The sequence below is a fragment of the Portunus trituberculatus genome, chromosome 40 (genome assembly GCF_017591435.1).
Source record: "Portunus trituberculatus isolate SZX2019 chromosome 40, ASM1759143v1, whole genome shotgun sequence".
Taxonomy (NCBI): Eukaryota; Metazoa; Arthropoda; class Malacostraca; order Decapoda; family Portunidae; genus Portunus; species Portunus trituberculatus.
In genome coordinates, this window is record NC_059294.1 from 25,335,449 (window position 1) to 25,354,866 (window position 19,418).

A 19,418-nucleotide genomic window follows, 5' to 3' on the forward strand; every position below is an offset into this window, starting at 1 on the left:
GAAGATGGAGATAGATGGACGAGAGGACACTAAGATCATGAAACGTCACTGTTTAAGGAACATTAAAGAGTTAAGTTTTCCACACAAGATGGTGGACATCTGGAACAGATTGAGTGAAGAGATTGTAACAGTAGAAAATGTGCATAAATTTAAGGAAAAGTTGGACAAAAATAGATATGGGCACTATGACCCTGCTCGAATCCTGTAATATACATCTAGGTAAATACACCCACACACATACACATTTGCAGGAGTGTTATCACAGACCAACCCTTCTTTGTAAGAAAATATCTATATAATAAGAATATCATCTAAGAATCCAGGTACCCATAAAGCATAAAGGATACAAGTAAATTATTCTGATTTCCAACTTATCTATAGTTGCCCCTCAAGATGCCATTTGGTTTGATGTGATTCTATATACTGTACCTTATCTACTACAGTTTTGCCACATACATCCTTGAAATGTTGCACTGATTGCCCCACTCAGCATTTCTTCTAGAGTTCTAAACTCACAAGGAAATGTAGCATGTGCATAAAGATTTCAAAACTATAGTTTTAGGCTTTAAATTAATGTGTAAAATACAAAGAGCCAACAGTCTTGAAATAATTGTTATTGATGGTGGTAGCCTCTACATACACTATAAGACAACAGTGAAGGTATGTTCAAAGATCCATAAAACCTGCTTTCCCAAACTCAAGCCTTTTTTTTCCTTCTTTAACATAACTCCTCTACTAAGATTACCTCCACTTTCAGACCAGATGTTATAAACAGTAAAATATAAGGTGTGTGTGTGTGTGTGTGTGTGTGTGTGTGTGTGTGTGTGTGTGTGTGTGTGTGTGTGTGTGTGTGTGTGTGTGTGTGTGTGTGTGTGTGTGAGGCACAGACATTTCTGATAAAGCAATGTAAAATACAAACTTATATTTATCAGGCTATTTTCTACTTGCATTAATATGTTGATAAGGTTTGGGAATGCTCAAATATAATTACTGAGAACCTTGTTCTCCAACGCAAAACACCAACAAATTCCACAATACAAAGATGTTACTAATATACTTATCATGTAAGATCAAGATAAAATAAGACAATAGTTACAACTGGAGGAAATAACACAAAAAATGAATGCTTTACCCATATCCAGCACAGGTCTTGGTGCACTCAAAGATCAAGTTATATTTCTTCTCCAGTCTGACTGAAAAGGTACAGATGACAAGATGTTACAAACTAAATACATGGAATTAAGGGTAATTCTACATGGCTCCAGTTATCAGAGGTATAGCCACTAGTGAGAATTCAGCTCCTTTTCTGAGCAGAACTTTAATAAAATACTGTTGTGATTTCTTTCTTCCTGCCTCATTAACACTAGCAGAGGTTAAGAAAGGTATCCTATTTATATTATGTTTGGTGATATATTTTGAAATAAATATTTATTAAAGGCTGCATACAAATGGAGTGAATTTCTTTACTGGCAGTTATAAGTCCATAAAGAATGTGTGTGATTCATCACAAGTTCTGCATGAGTTAAGGAACAGATGCACATCCTCAGCAAAGGGATCATCAAGCTTAATATGTGCTAGAATACTGAACAAAGTTCTCACTTAGCAAGACATCACACACAACTCCTGGAGATACGTTGTCTACAAAGATTTCTATTAAACTACTAATTCTGAAGCAAAAATATACTTTAGTAGTTTTCATCTCTTCAACACAAAAAAGAATATTTGATTTGGATGGGGTGGTCATTTGCACCATAACTGACAACTACCTATACAGTCCAATGAGTCTGTATTATTGCTGAGACCTTTATAAAACATTTTCTTTCTAATAACATGACTAACTTGATAGTGAAGTAATTATAATTTATATAGCTACTGAAAGTCAACCTCAAGCTTCAACAGGGGACTGCTCTGGTTCTTCTATTCACTGTTAAACAAGTCAATACACATTTTGCTGTTTTTTTTTTTTTTTTTTTTTTTATCCTGTCAATTAACCTTGCTGTACACTGGAATTTACACACAACCATCAATCTCTTCTATGCTACTTGGCAGGAAGATGAAGTACCTGATATATATATATATATATATATATATATATATATATATATATATATATATATATATATATATATATATATATATATATATAATTCTTGAATTTCCTGTACAGTTAAAAAAAATGCAATTTACAGTATAAATAGTAGACATAAATTATCTCTAGATTAGTCTGACCCTTCAATTTAATTGTCCTTACCTACTCTATCACAAGGAGCTTTATCAAATAAAGGAAAACAAATTGTGTCCAGACAGGGCCTCTCTCTTAACAGATTGTATGAAAATAATAGGCAATTAAATAATGTAGCAAATATGAAAGTGCCCTCTTCATATCACAAAATCCTACAACAAACCATATCACAGTCCTAACATGATTCCATATCAGTTTTGGCCAATTACATTCATTCTCTTTTGTCCATAAATCATTTAACCAACACATTATGTTATGTACATTAAGAAAAGCACCACCTACCATATAACCAAACAATAATGAACAGAACACCAGTCTAACTGACAAACTAAAGGATTACTGTGGAACACTTTAACATATAAAATTTTCCCAAAGGATATTTACATACTATGTGCCTAATGCTACAGTATGAATGGAGAAAAAGTAATGATTCCTTCTCTATAAGAGACAAAAATACGATCCATACAGGGCCAGACAAGGCTCAGGTACAGGGTCAGCATGTGGGTGGCAGAGATTACAGATTACAGTAAGTCTGAGTTAACATAGGTCTTATATATGAAATATCAAGTAATGATCAGGGTGATAAGGCATATTCAGAGGACTGGAAAAGGGTTCAGTGTTAATGACAAGACATTTCAAAGCATAATGACAAGAGTAATAGTACTAATCTATTATAATACTGAAGAAATTTGAAATATAGTACACAAAATTAAATGGAGGCACAGCCTCATTTATAGATCATGATTGGAAGGTCAAAATGTAGACATACATGTGGTTATCTGGAGTTAGCATTAACACATGTCTGCACACAAGATGATTTCAGATTTCAATCTCTGTACAACTCACTGGGCATGTAGATGAAATATGTGGTCAAATTTATAACAGCTTCATTTAATATTGCATCATTTTGTGGTTTAGAATGCTCAGCTGACTGACCCTCAAATGCCTTAAATAGCAGCAAAAAGATAAATCTTTAACTTCTGAACCTTAATTGTGCAGAATAGAACTGGAAAAAAGAGAAAGAAAAAAAAAATAAATTTCCAACACCATATATCTGTACAATTTCACACCTCAACTAAGTTATCTCTGCCCCTCACGTTTCCCTTGCATCTCACTTGTATATTGCACCATAAGCTCCAAATTTTTGTATTGTTCATCTATATTTCCATATTGCTATGTAGTTAAGGGGAAATATTTAAATTTTCTATCATCTAAGATTTCTTGTTTCTACCATTTCAATGTTATAAATTATAAAGTTCTACAAAGCAATATATGTCAATAACCGTAAATATGCTATTCACGTTTCAGTTCATTGGTTCTTAATGTTCTGAAGTAATTTCTAGCAATACAAGTCACAGCTATGAAGCTTTTGAATCACAAGTCTCATTTGCCATCAATCAACACAAATCTTACCACAGGACACACATGCTTTGATTACTTAGATGATAACTTATATTTAAAATTATATGTTGTTTTTTCCCATAAGACAATATGAACAGTGGTGTGCATGACTTAAGATAATACATAATAAATTAAAGCCATTATCACAACCTGTCTCCAGCAGTCATACCTAATGCTAGCTTCCCATAAAGAGCCACAGTCTCTATATGTTTGCATTACATAAACAATATTTATTTATAAATGTCCTGCAAAACCTGGTTATATTTGCTCGAATATGAAGAAGAATGCAACTTCTTTCCTCCCAAGATGGATAAGAAGGAAAACAAACATTCCTCCTCCTATCTCCATTCCTGCTGAGAAACCTGCTGTTTCAATGCTTTCAGCTCTAAAACTAGATATTAAACTTTCTGGATGTTAAGATAAATGTGCAAACTCATCTCTGTTAACTTCCTACATTTACTGTACATTCTTATGTATCACAGCTTTTTTTTATGCTTGGGAGGGTAGAGACTATACTAGTCTTTCCTGAAGATCCCTCATTTGCACTCTGCTCTCCTACTTGTCAGTTTGAAAATGGCAAGCTGGATGCAGTGTAAATCTCTATGGCAAGACTATTTCATAATAATTATGCCAAATCTAGGCAAAAGGAGGATATTAGTTAGGTGTAGGAAACAGGAGTTAACATCATGGATCCCATGTTATCAAGTAGTGACAATAAAGCTCTTGGCCAGTCCCAAACATTGCAAGCATCCAGAGCTGGCTAAACTAACTGAGAAATCTCTTCAAATATTTCTATTTGGGTTGCACATGTGATGAAAACCTTGTCTGGCATGCACTTTTCAAACTGAGGTGGATGACGTGTCGGGTGAGAGGTTTAAAGGGAGGACTAGAGTAATGCCTACCCTCTCAAGTAAAAAAAAAAAAAAAAAAAAAAACACTGGTACACTTATAATCACAAATGAATGCTATCTTCCAAAGTATATACATATAGCAGTCACATGGATACTAACCTGCTCTGTGGAATTAGTATTCCTATAGATGGACAGATACGTGCACATTAATTCATGGAAAAGCTTATTACTACTGTTGTGATCAACTGCTGCCATGGTTATTCACTCATTTAATGCTCTCTCACAAATGCTGAATGACAATTGAGACATGCAAGCAGTCTTACATAAGTTGCAAGCTTATGAAAATCCTAGCATTTGCATTTTGTAAAGATCAGGGAATGACCTAGCAGGTATATTTTTATAAGTGACGCAAAATTACATATAATACAGTATATGGATGGTATAAGAGTAGCCGACTGGCCTGAGAGCAGCAGCAGCAAACAAGTAGCATTCCTGTGACTCCTTAGGATAAAAATCAATTATAACAAACTATTCATACTTCCCATAATTATTTTCAAGTGAACATGAAAATGATATGAATATGCAAAATACGTGATTCATTTGTTATTATCCTGCACTATGGATGATGATGTGTGTGTCTGAAATGTGACATTTACATTGAGCAAGTATGTTTTTATGTCTGTATACAAGTGAGGTGAAAATGAATGTTGGATGAATCTTTTCATCAAGGATGAACATCAATGCATAATTTTCTACAAGTATATAAAATACACACAGTAATTATTTCAAGAAAATATATCTGATGGGAGTAACACCAGAGCTGAGTCACTTATGAATATTATTCATGCCACAACCCATAATATTTACTAACTGATCACTTTTAAGTATTGAGTTCAGTCAATACCATCACCACTCTAAAGGGAGAGAGACCCACAGCCTTGATTGTCCTCCTCAAGACCATCTGTTTCATAAGTCTTGGGTCCTGGCTGCTACTCCCTTGTGTTGCTGCAAACTTTACTTCAGCAAATGCTCCTGATTACAATGCCACTTATGGGGCAGGAACAAGAGCATCTTACAAAGTACATGAGAAAACTATGAACTATATTATGGTGCTTTTCTTTGGATATCATGAATGCCAGCATTCCTCCACAGAGCAAAGCAGCAGAAGCCAGCCTGCATTCACTCTCTCTCTCTCTCTCTCTCTCTCAATAGAGCCTTGTGTCAGAATTTCAAATGGTGGCTTCAGGCATTTTGGGAACACCTGTGGCATTCATATCCACTAAGACCTCAGAGCTGATGGTAGAGACATTGCCAGATGCAGCTGGAACTCCTGTTTCTACTGGCGGGCAAGTTTCACGCTGGGCAAAGTGTCTTCCCAAAATCTTCACTGCTGAGTAACGGGCCCGTTGGTATGCACTGAATGTGTTAAAGCCAAGGAACCTGTAAATTAATAATTGAATTTAGTATTTTATTTCTATATTCAGAAAAATTTAAACCCAGCTCTTGCTAATAGTTTCAAAGGAACTGATACTATATATTACCCCATATCAAGGAAAGATGTTAAAATTTAAAATTTTCAAGCTTTACATATTATATGTACATATTACATTTCCATTGGCAAAGCAAAATAAAAATCTGTTGATGGATATTGTAAATATTAATTACAAAATTTTTAAAGATCCTCAAAAACTTCCAAAGAAAAGCCTGTGCTTCTCACTTTAAGCAGACATAGATGATGAGCAGAGTGGCTCCAGCTGCCAGGGACCGAATGTATGCATCATCATACATCTGGATTAGTGTCCAAGCACCAGCAATGGTGCCACACATGACAGTGACCAAGGAAGCAGTCTGGAGCCAATGGCGAGTGGTGAATCCTTGACCAATCCACCAGGCACGTCCCCGTTCCAGCTGGTACACTGCCCCACACACTTTGCAGGATAAGTTCTCTGAGGAGTTCTCTGCACACTGCAACAGGGATTATATTCAGTACAATGCTAAATGTTTTTTATTATTATTATTATTATTAAAGTTCATGTTCTCTTATTGTTTCAGTATTCAACTTAGACTTGGAAAATCCACAATAAAATCATAAAGAGGTCAAGCAGATTTCTATGTGACAGACATGATTATGGATCAAATAGTTGTCAATCTTTTTATGAGTGGTTCTGTCAAATTAACATCATCTGTTGATGATTCACAATGATAAAATTTGCAGTATCAAATTATGGAAGAAAATAAACATTAATGACCATGCACTGCAACTTTTGTAAAAACTGACCTACCACACTTAGTTTACACTTTTCTTAAATTAAATTAATTTAGGGCAAAAGTGTGTTTGTCATTGTGTTTATCACATAAGTCATTTAACTTGTCTTAAAGTCACAAAAAAGGATCTAGTGCTTGCTTCCAAAAAATACCACCTACCTCCATGAGCCATTTGCGAAGGCAATGATGATGCACTGCCCCCACATCTCCACGACAGTCACATGGCTGGATCAATGGACCAGCATCAGTGCGCTCTGTATCATAACATATCCAGCACTCGGCACCCCCATCAGCTGATGCTCCATCGCCTGCTGGTATAGGTCAAGGTAATCATTCTTACCACATATCAAAAATTAAAAGTAGTACAATGGAGACTCAATACTCGAACTTAATTAGTTCCAAATGGCTGTTCAAGTATTAAAAATTCAACTATTTATACCTAGAAATCAGGTACTTCTTTCTAATCTTAGCAAAACCTCAAGTTTATAAAAATTTCAGTATACTTTTTCTTACAATTATGATTTGTACATACTGTAAGTGAAGGCTGGTGATGGATAACTTAGATGAAGAGAGGAGAAGGGTGGGGAGGAAGAGTGAAGTTGCCGGAGGATGAGTCACCATCCATGAAAACGTCTTTGTAATTTCTCCTGGTGTGATTCCTGTGAATCCACTAATGGAGGGCTGTGGCTCATTAACACTTGCACTCTCACCAGATTCCTTATTTTTACCACTAATAAGCCTCTTTGGTGCCATCGTAAGTTTCTAAATAAAAAACTACCGACAGAATGCAGAAGAATGTTGTTTTTCTCAAGACTGTGGCAGGACTAGGGATGAGCACCGGCATTGGTATACCGGTATTATGATAATACCTGTATTACCGGTATTACCAGTAATCAGAACAGTACAAAGGCGGCTCCGAGAAGGGAGATGACAATGCTTTGTATACGACCAAATGTGCCTCTGTTTGATTACCAGATATTTTCACCACTAATAAACCTTTGGTGTTAATGTAAGTTTATAAATGAAAAACTACAGATAGAATGTAGGAGAATGTTATTCTGATGACTGCAGCAGCATGTCACAACTGGCAGAGAGGGAAGGGGGACACCAGAGAGCCTTTGTTTACAGCCATGGGTGTGGATGTTCGACTATAAGGTATTTTTTAGTATTAATCAAACTTTTGCGTTTGAGTATTGAAAAGTTCAAGTATTTAGACATTCGAGTACTGAGTCTCCACTGTACAGCCAACTCTCGATTAACACGAGGGTTATGTTCCTGGAAATGCTGTGTTGTTCTAAATTGCGATATTCAAATATAATTTTATCATAGAAAACAATGGTAATAGGATGGGGGTTACATTCCTGGTCACCAAGAAAGCTACTTAATTTGGGGATTTTGTTGCTCAAACCTTAGAAATACTATCGATACATCATTAGATCATGGCAACAATTAACAAAAACACACGTTCTCACCTGGGCATCTTTCTTATCCACAAAATTAGAAAACTATTAATTCAACCTGATTTGTCATATGAGTTTATATGGCAGGAATATTATCCCATATTCATACATTTATTATTAATGCATTTAATGAAATAAACCATGAGTATAATTTGGTGGTGTTTGGTAGCAGTCTTTGTTTACCATCAGACCACGCTGCCTCACTGTTACACTACAGGCAATATGAAAAATTTTATGAAGAGAACCAGCCCTATTACTGCTGCAATGCATGATTTATTAATAGACTTGGTGAGCCAGGAAAAGTGCTTCTAAATAAAAGCACGGATGGCCGTATAATGGCCTTAACATGGAAGAGAATCACCAACTCCTTCAACTGTGCAGGCTATCTATATAAATAGGTACTTATCAAGTGATAAAGACATACAACTGATTGTAAGCTAAATAGAATTCTGATAGAAAACTTGGGAGATGGAGATGCGGTGATTGCAGCAAGCAGTGGCGATGTAGTTGTTGTTGTTCCTCAGACCTATCAATTCACTAAAGCTTTGTAATTATCAATATGCTACTGACAAGTTTCATGGATTCTACCCCTGGGTTTGGTTCCAATCACAATTTTTGTACAATAGGCTATTTGAATGATAACCTATATATTTTTTTTCCTAAAAAAACTAATTATAATAGGTATTTAGGCAAAATTTATGTGAAGGTAGTGACAAAAAAAAAATGGGTCTTCATTCACCTTCACAGCAAAGATAAATCCTACCTGATCGTTGCCTTCCCGAGCTATAGGAAGGCAGCATTCACTCTTAAGGATACCAATTTCTCCAGGACAGTATCCTTCAACTAACAAATGTGGAAGGTATTGTTTAAGAATCTGGCTGAGAGCATCTCAGTGTGGTTCCCCTCTAGAAGCAGCGAGGGTGTACGTGACTTCATCAAGTCAAGTTAACCCGCATTAAATTGAATAAATTGTGTTATTTAATCGTTATCTCCTTAAACATCAAGTAACAATACTGTTAAATTGAAATCACGTTATTCAAACTCGCGTTTATCGAGAGTTGACTGTACTCATTAACAGCATTACAGTAAATTCTCAATATATTGAGTACAAATTATAAAATACTCTCATGATTGCAAAGGCTACTGGGCCAATTTCTATTATTGCAATTTATATTATTAAATCATTTCTATTATTATAAGCAACTCTTTACTTTGAAGGTAAGAGTTGATTTTAGGAGCAATTTCTAGGAAAAAGTCAAGGATAAAAGCTGTTCTAGGAGTGGTCCTAGGAGTCTTTTATCAATATGGACGCTGATCTCAAACACTATAATTATGATACTCACTCTTCTGTGGCACCTTCTGTCCCAGCTCCAGAGAGCGGTCTATGTCCAGTTTCTTAAGGATCTTCTTAGGGTTGAGGATCCACAGCTGCTCAGGAGACATGCAGTTCCACAGGACACATGGAAACCATAAAGCCACCCCAAGCTCCACCACACGAAAGATAATGTCATATGCATTCCTCGACATTAAGGGAACTCTGTAAACAGAGGTAGATTAATTCAAATAAAAATTGTATTAATGCAGTGTTACAAAAGTTAAATTGACTAAGCCATGACTTACTATAGCCCAACAGTCTAAGCCATGTCTCAATAGCAAGGATACATCTAAAATAAACATTGATGCTAATACTGTAGATATAGTTTCAACACATACGTATTTAAGATTATTTAAATTTGATGAAGAGGTAGAATCTGTGTCACTCTAAAGTATGATAACTTTATAAACAATAGACATTCACACTGAATGAATAAATGAGAAGGTCAGTACAGAAATATACTTTAACTTGATTCTATATAAATAAGAAGATATTGAAGAACTGTGTAGATGACAGTTGTGGTATCTTTGGAGGATGTGCATGGATACTATACATGATGCTGAAATGAACATTAGATGACAACATATATAAATGTGACTGATAAAAGGTATATAATCTAAGTAGCAAAATTATATAATTTGCAAGTTACCAATGATAAAAATGATGAGTGAATTTATTTATATACATGGCCTGTTACATTAATAAATAGCAAAGAAATTGAAATGGGTGTAGTGAATGCAGTAAAATGTAACCCTCATAGATGGGTATAATTATTTGGACATGATGAGACTCGTAAGAAAAAGAAAAATATATAAAAAGAGAACTATAGATACTATGAGTAAAACAGGTCCTCCTATAAAATGTAAAGACAAAATGTTGAGCATATTTGACAAAATGCATTCTTCTGTAGTGGTCACCTTCATAAAGGTGATACAAAAACAAGTAACAGAATGAAAAAATAAATAGATAGAGATGTCACCCCTGACCAAAAAACATGGGATGCCTCTTTATTATTGATTTTGTTGCTGGTTCCACAACACAGCTAAAAGGGAAAAAGATAAAGCTTGGAAGAAACTCAAAAAGCAGAGAAATGAAAACAACAGACAGTAGTATAAGGATGCAAGAAATGAATATATTAGAGTAAGGAGAAAGGAAGAAACAAACTTTGAGAAAGATGTGGTGCAGAAAAGCAAAGATGAACTCAAGCTTTTCTACAAATATATAAATGATAAGATGAAGAATAAGGAAACAATAGAAAAAGTAATTAAAGGAGGGAAGACATACCAAACAGCAAAGGAGATGAGTGAAATAAAGAAGGAGAGTTTCAAAACTGTGTTCACTGAAGAAGAGGAGTTTACAGAACCAAATAGGATATTGCATTGCTCAGGCTTGCAGGATATCATAGTGCACAAAGAAGAAATTAGAAGACTACTAGAAAATTTTGATGTCAGAAAAGCAATGGGGCCTGATGGTGTATCAAGCTGAGCACTAAAGGAATGTAAAGATCATTAGAACCATTTGGGAAATGGTTAAAGTTCAAGGAAAGTACCACTGGAATGGAAGAGAGCCAACATAATGGCAATATTCAAAGGAGGAGAACCAACTGAGCCATTAAATTACAGACCAGTGTCACTTACAAGTATTGAGGGGAAGATATGTGAAATTGTTATCAAGGAAAATGGGTTAAATATCTGGAAGAAAAACAATTATATTGAACAGACAATTTGGGTTCAGGACAGGAAGATCATGTGTGTCAAATTTACTAAGTTTCTACTCAAGAGTAGCAGAAGGACTGGAAAGCAGAGATGGATGGGTGGACAGTATAGACATAAAAAGGCTTTTGATAAAGTCCCTCATAGCAGATTACTTTAGAAGCTAGAGAACAGAGGAGGACTGAGAGGAGCAATGTTAGACTGGATAAGGGATTACTTGAAGGACAGAGAGATGAGAACTGTCATCAGGGATACATACTCATCCTCAAGTAAAGTAACAAGTAGAGTGCCACAAGGGTCAGTGTTAGCCCTCATTATGTTCCAGTTATATGTAAGTGACATACAATATGGAGTGACTAGTTATATCAATTTGTTTGCTGATGATGCAAAACTGCTAAGAGTAATCAAGACCCAAGAAGACTGTTTGCTGCTGCAGGAAGATATGAATAAATTTATGAGTGGAGTAAGAAGTGAATTCAATGCCAAGAAATGCTACCTACTGGAATTAGGAAAGAGTAAGAGAAGACCAGTATGGAACTATTTGATGGGAGGAACAATTAATGAAAACTAAAGAGGGAAATGATCTTGGAGTGGTTATACAAGAAAATCTGAGGCCCGAAAAACATATAAGTAAAATATTTGCAACAACGTATAAATTGTTGACTAATATTAGGCATTTCAGTATTTGGACAAAGATATGATGGAAAAAAAAATATTATGAGTATGATACGTCTAAAGTTGGAATATGCAGCAGTGGTGTAGTTGCCAAACTTGAAAAAGGATATAGGAAGATTAGAATGGATTCAGAGGATAGCTACAAAGATGGTGCTGGAACTAGAGGACCCAACATATGAAGAAAGGCTGAAGAAAATGGGCCTGCCAACCTTACAAGATAGAAGAGAAAGGGGAAATCTAATAACATTGTATGAAATAGTTAATAGCATTAAAAAGATAAGCAAGCAAAACCTGGTGCTGGTGACAGAAGAAGCTGGAAGGACAAAATGACATAAAAAAGATTAGGAAGAGGCAGTGTGTGAAAGATATTGAAAAATAGTTTTCCACATAGAATAGTGTAAAAGTGGAATGCATTGAATGATGGAGTTGTTACAGCACAAAATGTGCAAAGCTTTAAAGAAAAATTAGATAAGTGGAGATATGGAAACAGGACACTATGAGCCTTGCTCAAACCCTGTACAGTACAACTAAGTAAATACAGTGCATGCATGATGTTCACCAGACAAAAAATAAAAAATAAATATTCACCAAGAAAACAAGAAAATGCATTTTGCACATGATTAAAGTAAATTATGCAACAAATAGTAATACAAAAAGTCTATGTATGTTTCATACAATATTCAAGTAAAGCATAAAATAAGTATGCAAGGAAAACTGTACAGGATTACACTTTCAAGCTGACACAGAAACTACAATGACATAATAACCAAAAACAAGTCCCATTACATATAACCCATTCAAGGTACTCAATCATTACAAGGGCACACACCGTATAATAAAGAATTAATCATCATTTAAGAATTAATCATCATTTGCCCATCAAGGTATACATAGTAATTCATTACAGGTGTCAAGACCCTTTCTTATTTCCCACAAAGGCTTTACAGCTACGCTTGATTTTAAACTCCTTGCTTATTTATTCAATATCATTATTGTTATTCAAACAAGAAACAATGAAAATAATACTTTAGGAACAATCAATACTTTCTTTTATACATTTAGACCAAGCAAAGCAACAGAAACCAAGCATAAAAGCTCCTACCACATCACACAATCCAGTTTAGGGGCAAATTGGTGCAATTTAAATTTTCCTTTAATGTGCACTTTTCCACAGCCATGCACCTTGATAAACACACTAATTAAGGTGACATTCACCTGCTCAGGAACAAGGCGCTGAGTGGAGGGATCCTGTTCTTCAGAAGGCCTGTCCTCACTGGCAGACTTAGGAAAAAATTTCTTTTTGGATGGGGAGGATGGAGCAAGGGGAGTCAAGGAGGACAGTGGTGAAGAGGTGGAAGAGGATAAGGAAGTTTCAGTTGAGAATGAGGGAGAGGAAGAGGATGGATCAGTGTCAGAAGAATTGAGAAGGGGAGGAAGGGAGTGGCTGAGAAGGTCCTGGGGAGGAGTGCGGGAATGGACGTGACCAACAATTATGGTGTCGTCAATGAAGCCCCCACGCACCTACAACACAACAGGAGGGAGCACCACATCAATAATGGAAACACCCACAAGTCATTTCATAACCCACACTCCCAACTACTTGACATATACTATCCCACATTTACCCTGTAAATACTATCTGCTTGAAAGCAAAATTAAACTGTAGCTTATCAGAATTCCAGTATGTAATACCAAAACACCAATAATTTAATAGATCAATTAATGACAGATTTTTTTTTATTATAAACTGACAGGATTAAGATATTCCAGTATTAGTAACTTTGCAACACTTTAATACTACACTAGTACACAAAATATATGATAAATCAAGAAAGCAATGGATAAAACACTCAAATCACAAAGAAATCAATGAGCAGAAACAGAACTTAAAACATACCCACCTTGAAGTATACCTCCACTCCATAGATGAGAAAGAACACCACCACAATGAAGAGCAACACAGCATAACACCCATTGAAGATATGAGTGAAGAAGCTCTGGAAGGTTGCAATGGAGACAGAACACAGAGCAATAAAATGAGTCAGCAGTCATGGTTTTCATAATTTCAACAAAAAACAAAGCATCCTTGAATGTAAACACTTAAATTGAAAAGAATTACAAAGTGCCTTAACTAGAACTGTGACATTAAACACCAGGATACATCATAACCATTTCCACCTACACCTTGAGCCATTATTAATAGAGGTGTGGTGCACTACTGTCATGGATCAATTTCTTTCTTCCCACTAATTTAATTCATTAAGTCATACTAATGAAATGAAATTTAAAATGAGATTGCTGCATAATGACTATACAGCATAATTATCCTTTTAGATCTCTCAGTAGGAAATGGCACTCTCAGAGAGATTTATTTTTTAATTTGTATTTTTGTTGCCCTTGGCCAGTGCATATCTTACACACACACACACACACACACACACACACACACACACACACACACACACACATACACAGTGACCAGCAGGTGACCTTGGATATATATATATATATATATATATATATATATATATATATATATATATATATATATATATATATATATATATGGGTTCTGCACCCATTCCATCTCCCTCCCCCCCTCCTCCTCCAGGAATCACTCACCCGTTCCTCCTGCGTGCCCGTCTGTCGAGTGAGGAGTATCTCCGCCACCAGGAGGGAGTAGGTCAGCACATTGAAGGTCAGGAACCCACAGAAGGACTTGCTCAGGAACCTTGGTCGTTCACATCTGATGTCTCTTAGATGGAAGGCCTATGAAAAAAATATTCTTGTTAGTGTTGCCCCACGCAAAAAAAAAAAAAAAAAAAAAAAAAAAATATATATATATATATATATATATATATATATATATATATATATATATATATATATATATATATATATACAGCGATGAAACATTTATGCGTGTTAAAAATGGTGCAGCCTGTATTTTAAAAGTGTTGGTGAGTGTAGACAAGTGTGGAGTGGAAAAGAAGAAAGTACAATAAGAGTAGCCTAGTCAGCTGGTGTGCACTTCCATGGAACACTGGTTGAACATTACTGATCCCATTACTTTCAGTTACATTGTATGGCAAGATATTTGAGAGGATTCATCAACTTTATTATTATCAATGGCTAGAGTTCCCAGAGCCCTAGATACATTAGACTTCCATCCATTACGGACATCCTTGAGCACGGGCAAAGCCAAAGTGCTCCGTTGTCACTGAGTCATTGACACTGAGCATCAAGGTTTATACTCGTACATAATACAGTTACGCTGTGCTGTCTTTTTTTTTTTTTCTTCTTTTTTTTTTTTGTCTTTGTTTATGATAGTAACATCAACAGACGACTGTTGATTTAAATTGTATTGGAGAGGAAAACAGTAATATGTATATACATGAACAGTTCATAAAATATCTTTGTTCATTAACGTAACCTCGCATATCATTACAGTACGGAATAAGTCATATTACGTTTTTTTTTTTAGAGGGAATCAAATGCGAATAACTGAACAGTATTATACCACTTAATAATAGTAGTAGTAGTAGTAGTAGTAGTAGTAGTAATACAAAAGTGACATTTATGTGATCATTGCAAAATTACATTATTGAAATTTTTTTTCTTGAAACATTATTTATTTATGAATTTACATCTTTTTATAATCTTTTTTTTTTCAGTTATAGTCCAAACTTCCTTTGATGAGAACTTCCGCCACACTGAACATGGTGGAGTTCACTTAGACGTCTTAACGTTTCCCTTTTCTTTTTCTTCGATACATTTATGTATTGTATTTATTTATTTTTTCTTAACTGTCCAAATGATCACATAGCAGAACCAATGCCTTATTAAACGCTGGTGGAATTTAACACCCCGTTCGTCCCTGAGAACAGTAGGCAGTAACTAGTCACTAGGCTCCCCAAGGTCTGGGACTCCGTCTAGCGTAGATATGCAGGGTCCCCTAACCCCGACTCCTCCCCGCCCTCCCCAAATGACTCGAGCGATAAGGAGTTTCCCTACGACACATCACGACTACTTACACCATTTGTCACCATCCACCGAGACGCACCAACCACAGGCACTCCACCATACGCACAGCTGTTACTGCACACTGACGGAGAGCACACACGTACTAAACAGCTACCTCAAACACTTTCTCCTCCCAGTCACTTTCTCGATGGGAACTCGGGCCAATCTTGAGACAACCAACTCTCTCTCTCTCTCTCTCTCTCTCTCTCTCTCTCTCTCTCTCTCTCTGTGTGTGTGTGTGTGTGCAAATTGTTGAAAACAAGATGCGTCATAAGTTTAGTAGAAGTAGTAGTAGTAGTAGTAGTAGTAGTAGTAGTAGTAGTAGTAGTACGGTGACGCATAGTAGGCGTCATGAAGTAGTAGCAAATACGGTGACCTAGGAGGAGGAGGAGGAGGAGGAGGAGGAGGAGGAGGAGGAGGAGGAGGAGGAGGAGGAGGAGGAGGAGGAGGAGGAGGAGGAGGAGGAGGAGGAGGAGGAGGAGGAGGAGGAGGAGGAGGAGGAGGAGGAGGAGGAGGAGGAGGAGGAGGAGGAGGAGGAGGAGGAGGAGGAGGAGGAGGAGGAGGAGGAGGAGGAGGAGAAGAAGAAGAAGAAGAAGAAGAAGAAGAAGAAGAAGAAGAAGAAGAAGAAGAAGAAGAAGAAGAAGAAGAAGATGGTCTGACATGCAAAAAATCATAAATAAGCAAAAGGAACGGTATGGTGGTGGTGTGTGTGTGTTTCACTTCACTGTTTGATCTGCTGCAGTCTCTAACGAGACAGCCAGACGTTACCCTACGGAACGAGCTCAGCGCTCATTATTTCCGATCTTCGGATAGGCCTGAGACCAGGCACACACCACACACCGGGACAACAAGGTCACAACTCCTCGATTTACATCCCGTACCTACTCACTGCTAGGTGAACAGAGGCTACACGTGAAAGGAGACACACCCAAATATCTCCACCCGGCCGGGGAATCGAACCCCGGTCATCTGGCTTGTGAAGCCAGCGCTCTAATCCACTGAGCTATCGGGCCGTGTGTAATCCAGTTTGATCTGCTGCAGTCTCTGACGAGACAGCCAGACGTTACCCTACGGAACGAGCTCAGAGCTCATTATTTCCGATCTTCGGATAGGCCTGAGACCAGGCACACACCACACACCGGGACAACAAGGTCACAACTCCTCGATTTACATCCCGTACCTACTCACTGCTAGGTGAACAGGGGCTACACGTGAAAGAACACACCCAAATATCTCCACCCGGTCGGGGAATCGAACCCCGGTCCTCTGGCTTGTGTGTGTGTATTTACCTAGTTGTATTTACCTAGTTGTAGTTTTACAGGGCCTGGGTTTTATGCTCGTGTGGCCCCGTCTCCATATCTACACTTATCCAATCTTACTTTAAAAGTGTGCACACTCTTTGCAGGCACTACTTCTTCATCTAAACTGTTCCACGTCTCAATACATCTCTGCGGGAAACTATATTTTTTAATATCTCTCAGACATCTTCCCTTTCTCAGCTTTTTACTATGCGATCTTGTGCTTCGGATGTCATATTCTTCTCTCAAGATCAGTTTCTCATTATCCACTTGGTCCATTCCGTTGATCAATTTATAGACTTGTATCAGGTCTCCTCTCTCCCTTCTTTGTTCCAAGGTTGGTAGATCCATAGCCTTTAGTCTCTCCTCATATGTCATCCCTTCAAGTTCTGGGACCATTCTTGTAGCCATTTTTTGTAGCCTCTCCAATTTTCTTATGTGTTTGTTTTTATGAGGGGTCCACACTACTCCTGCATGTGTGTGTGTGTGTGTGTGTGTGTGTGTGTGTGTGTGTGTGTGTGTGTAATTCACCTCGGTCGCCTACTGGTCACCCAGCCAGTCTTCCCCATTACGGAGGGAGCTCAGAGCTCATAGACCGATCTTCGGGTAGGATTGAGACCACAACACACTCCACACACCGGGAAAGCGAGGCCACAACCCCTCGAGTTACATCCCGTACCTATTTACTGCTAGGTGAACAGGGGCCACACATTAAGAGGCTTGCCCATTTGCCTCGCCGCTTACCGGGACTCGAACCCGGGCCTCTCGATTGTGAGTCGAGCGTGCTAACCACTACACTACGCGGTGTGTGTGAACATTACTGATCCCATTACTTTCAGTGTGTGTGTGTGTGTGTGTGTGTGTGTGTGTGTGTGTGTGTGTGTGTGTGTACCCTTGGTGCCCAGAATAATAAGGGGAGGAAGCTGCACACGCTGGCCCTACCCTCCTCCGTCCCTCTTTTCCTCCCTCTTCATAAAGCGGATCTTGACTCGACGCACCCACTTCTCTCTCTCTCTCTCTCTCTCTCTCTCTCTCTCTCTCTCTCTCAGGAATGGAGTGCAATCAACCTCTCCTTCCATCACTTCTTCCTCTTCCTCTCCACCCCTAACCTCCATTCCGTCCTTTATCTTCCTCCTTGCCATGTGAAGTTTGTCACCATGCAGGGAACGTGACCATTTCCAAGCCTCAAAACTTTCTTGATGATTAAAAAAAAAAAAAAAAAAAAAAAAAAAAAAAGAGGAATTTGACAAAGAATGACGGCAGAACAAAGGTTTATTTATTTTTTTATTCATTTCTTTTTCTTTTTTTTTGCTCGTTTTTGCGGGACTTAGATCATGCTGAGAATACTAACCTGACTAAAGCAACTGCGTATAGAGATGCTAATGTTAGGTCAAAACAAATGATACATCATTGGGAAGATTCCTATCAGCCTAGCATTGTATCGTCGTGTTTATGTTGACGTTGGCATTCATTATAAGTCTGTTTATGCCCTCAAACGAGGCAGACTCACGAGAGAGAGAGAGAGAGAGAGAGAGAGAGAGAGAGAGAGAGAGAGAGAGAGAGAGAGAGAGAGAGAGAGAGAGAGAGAGAGAGTATTCATCCCAATAATGCTATTTTTTCACCAGCTCATCATATCACAAGAAGATACTCATAATTTTCTTAGTAACATTACGCAATTCTTAAACTTTTCTCTTTGTGGTTAAGTGTATGTTGGAAGCGTCGGTTGGAAGCTGACCCGATCTATTTACAACAGACAGGCAGGCAATGATATGATAAATGATTACCTTCGTTCATTACATCTGAATCTGCCTGCTTCCATCCCTATCGCGGTTATACTGTAGATGAGGAGGAAGGGGACACACACACACACACACACACACACACACACTCTCTCTCTCTCTCTCTCTCTCTCTCTCTCTCTCTCTCTCTCATTCACGGAGCCAAACAAGTAATCGCCATTCACTCAACATGATTCAGTCTATGGTTTGCATATATTTATACACAGTGGTAAAATAATGCAATATATAAAATCCTGTTCACAACGTCAATCCTACAGTAATTTCATCACCAGTGTAATAATGCCGACTCTCTCTCTCTCTCTCTCTCTCTCTCTCTC

The 19,418-nt window shown here is 37.4% G+C and overlaps 1 protein-coding gene across 1 annotated transcript in view; it reads right to left on the reverse strand.

Moving 5' to 3' along the window:
- Positions 1-594: 594 nt before the first annotated feature.
- The window catches only part of LOC123515882, a 64,643-nt gene continuing 45,819 nt past the window's right edge, over positions 595-19,418 (reverse strand). Inside the window, exons 6-13 of the mRNA XM_045274766.1 lie at positions 14,604-14,750; positions 13,883-13,978; positions 13,084-13,502; positions 12,710-12,730; positions 9,563-9,756; positions 6,919-7,067; positions 6,212-6,459; positions 595-5,934 (exon numbers count right to left, since the gene is read on the reverse strand). Coding sequence (XP_045130701.1) covers positions 5,724-5,934; positions 6,212-6,459; positions 6,919-7,067; positions 9,563-9,756; positions 12,710-12,730; positions 13,084-13,502; positions 13,883-13,978; positions 14,604-14,750 — 1,485 coding nt within the window. The 3' untranslated portion in view covers positions 595-5,723. The remainder of the gene's footprint in view (positions 5,935-6,211; positions 6,460-6,918; positions 7,068-9,562; positions 9,757-12,709; positions 12,731-13,083; positions 13,503-13,882; positions 13,979-14,603; positions 14,751-19,418) is intronic.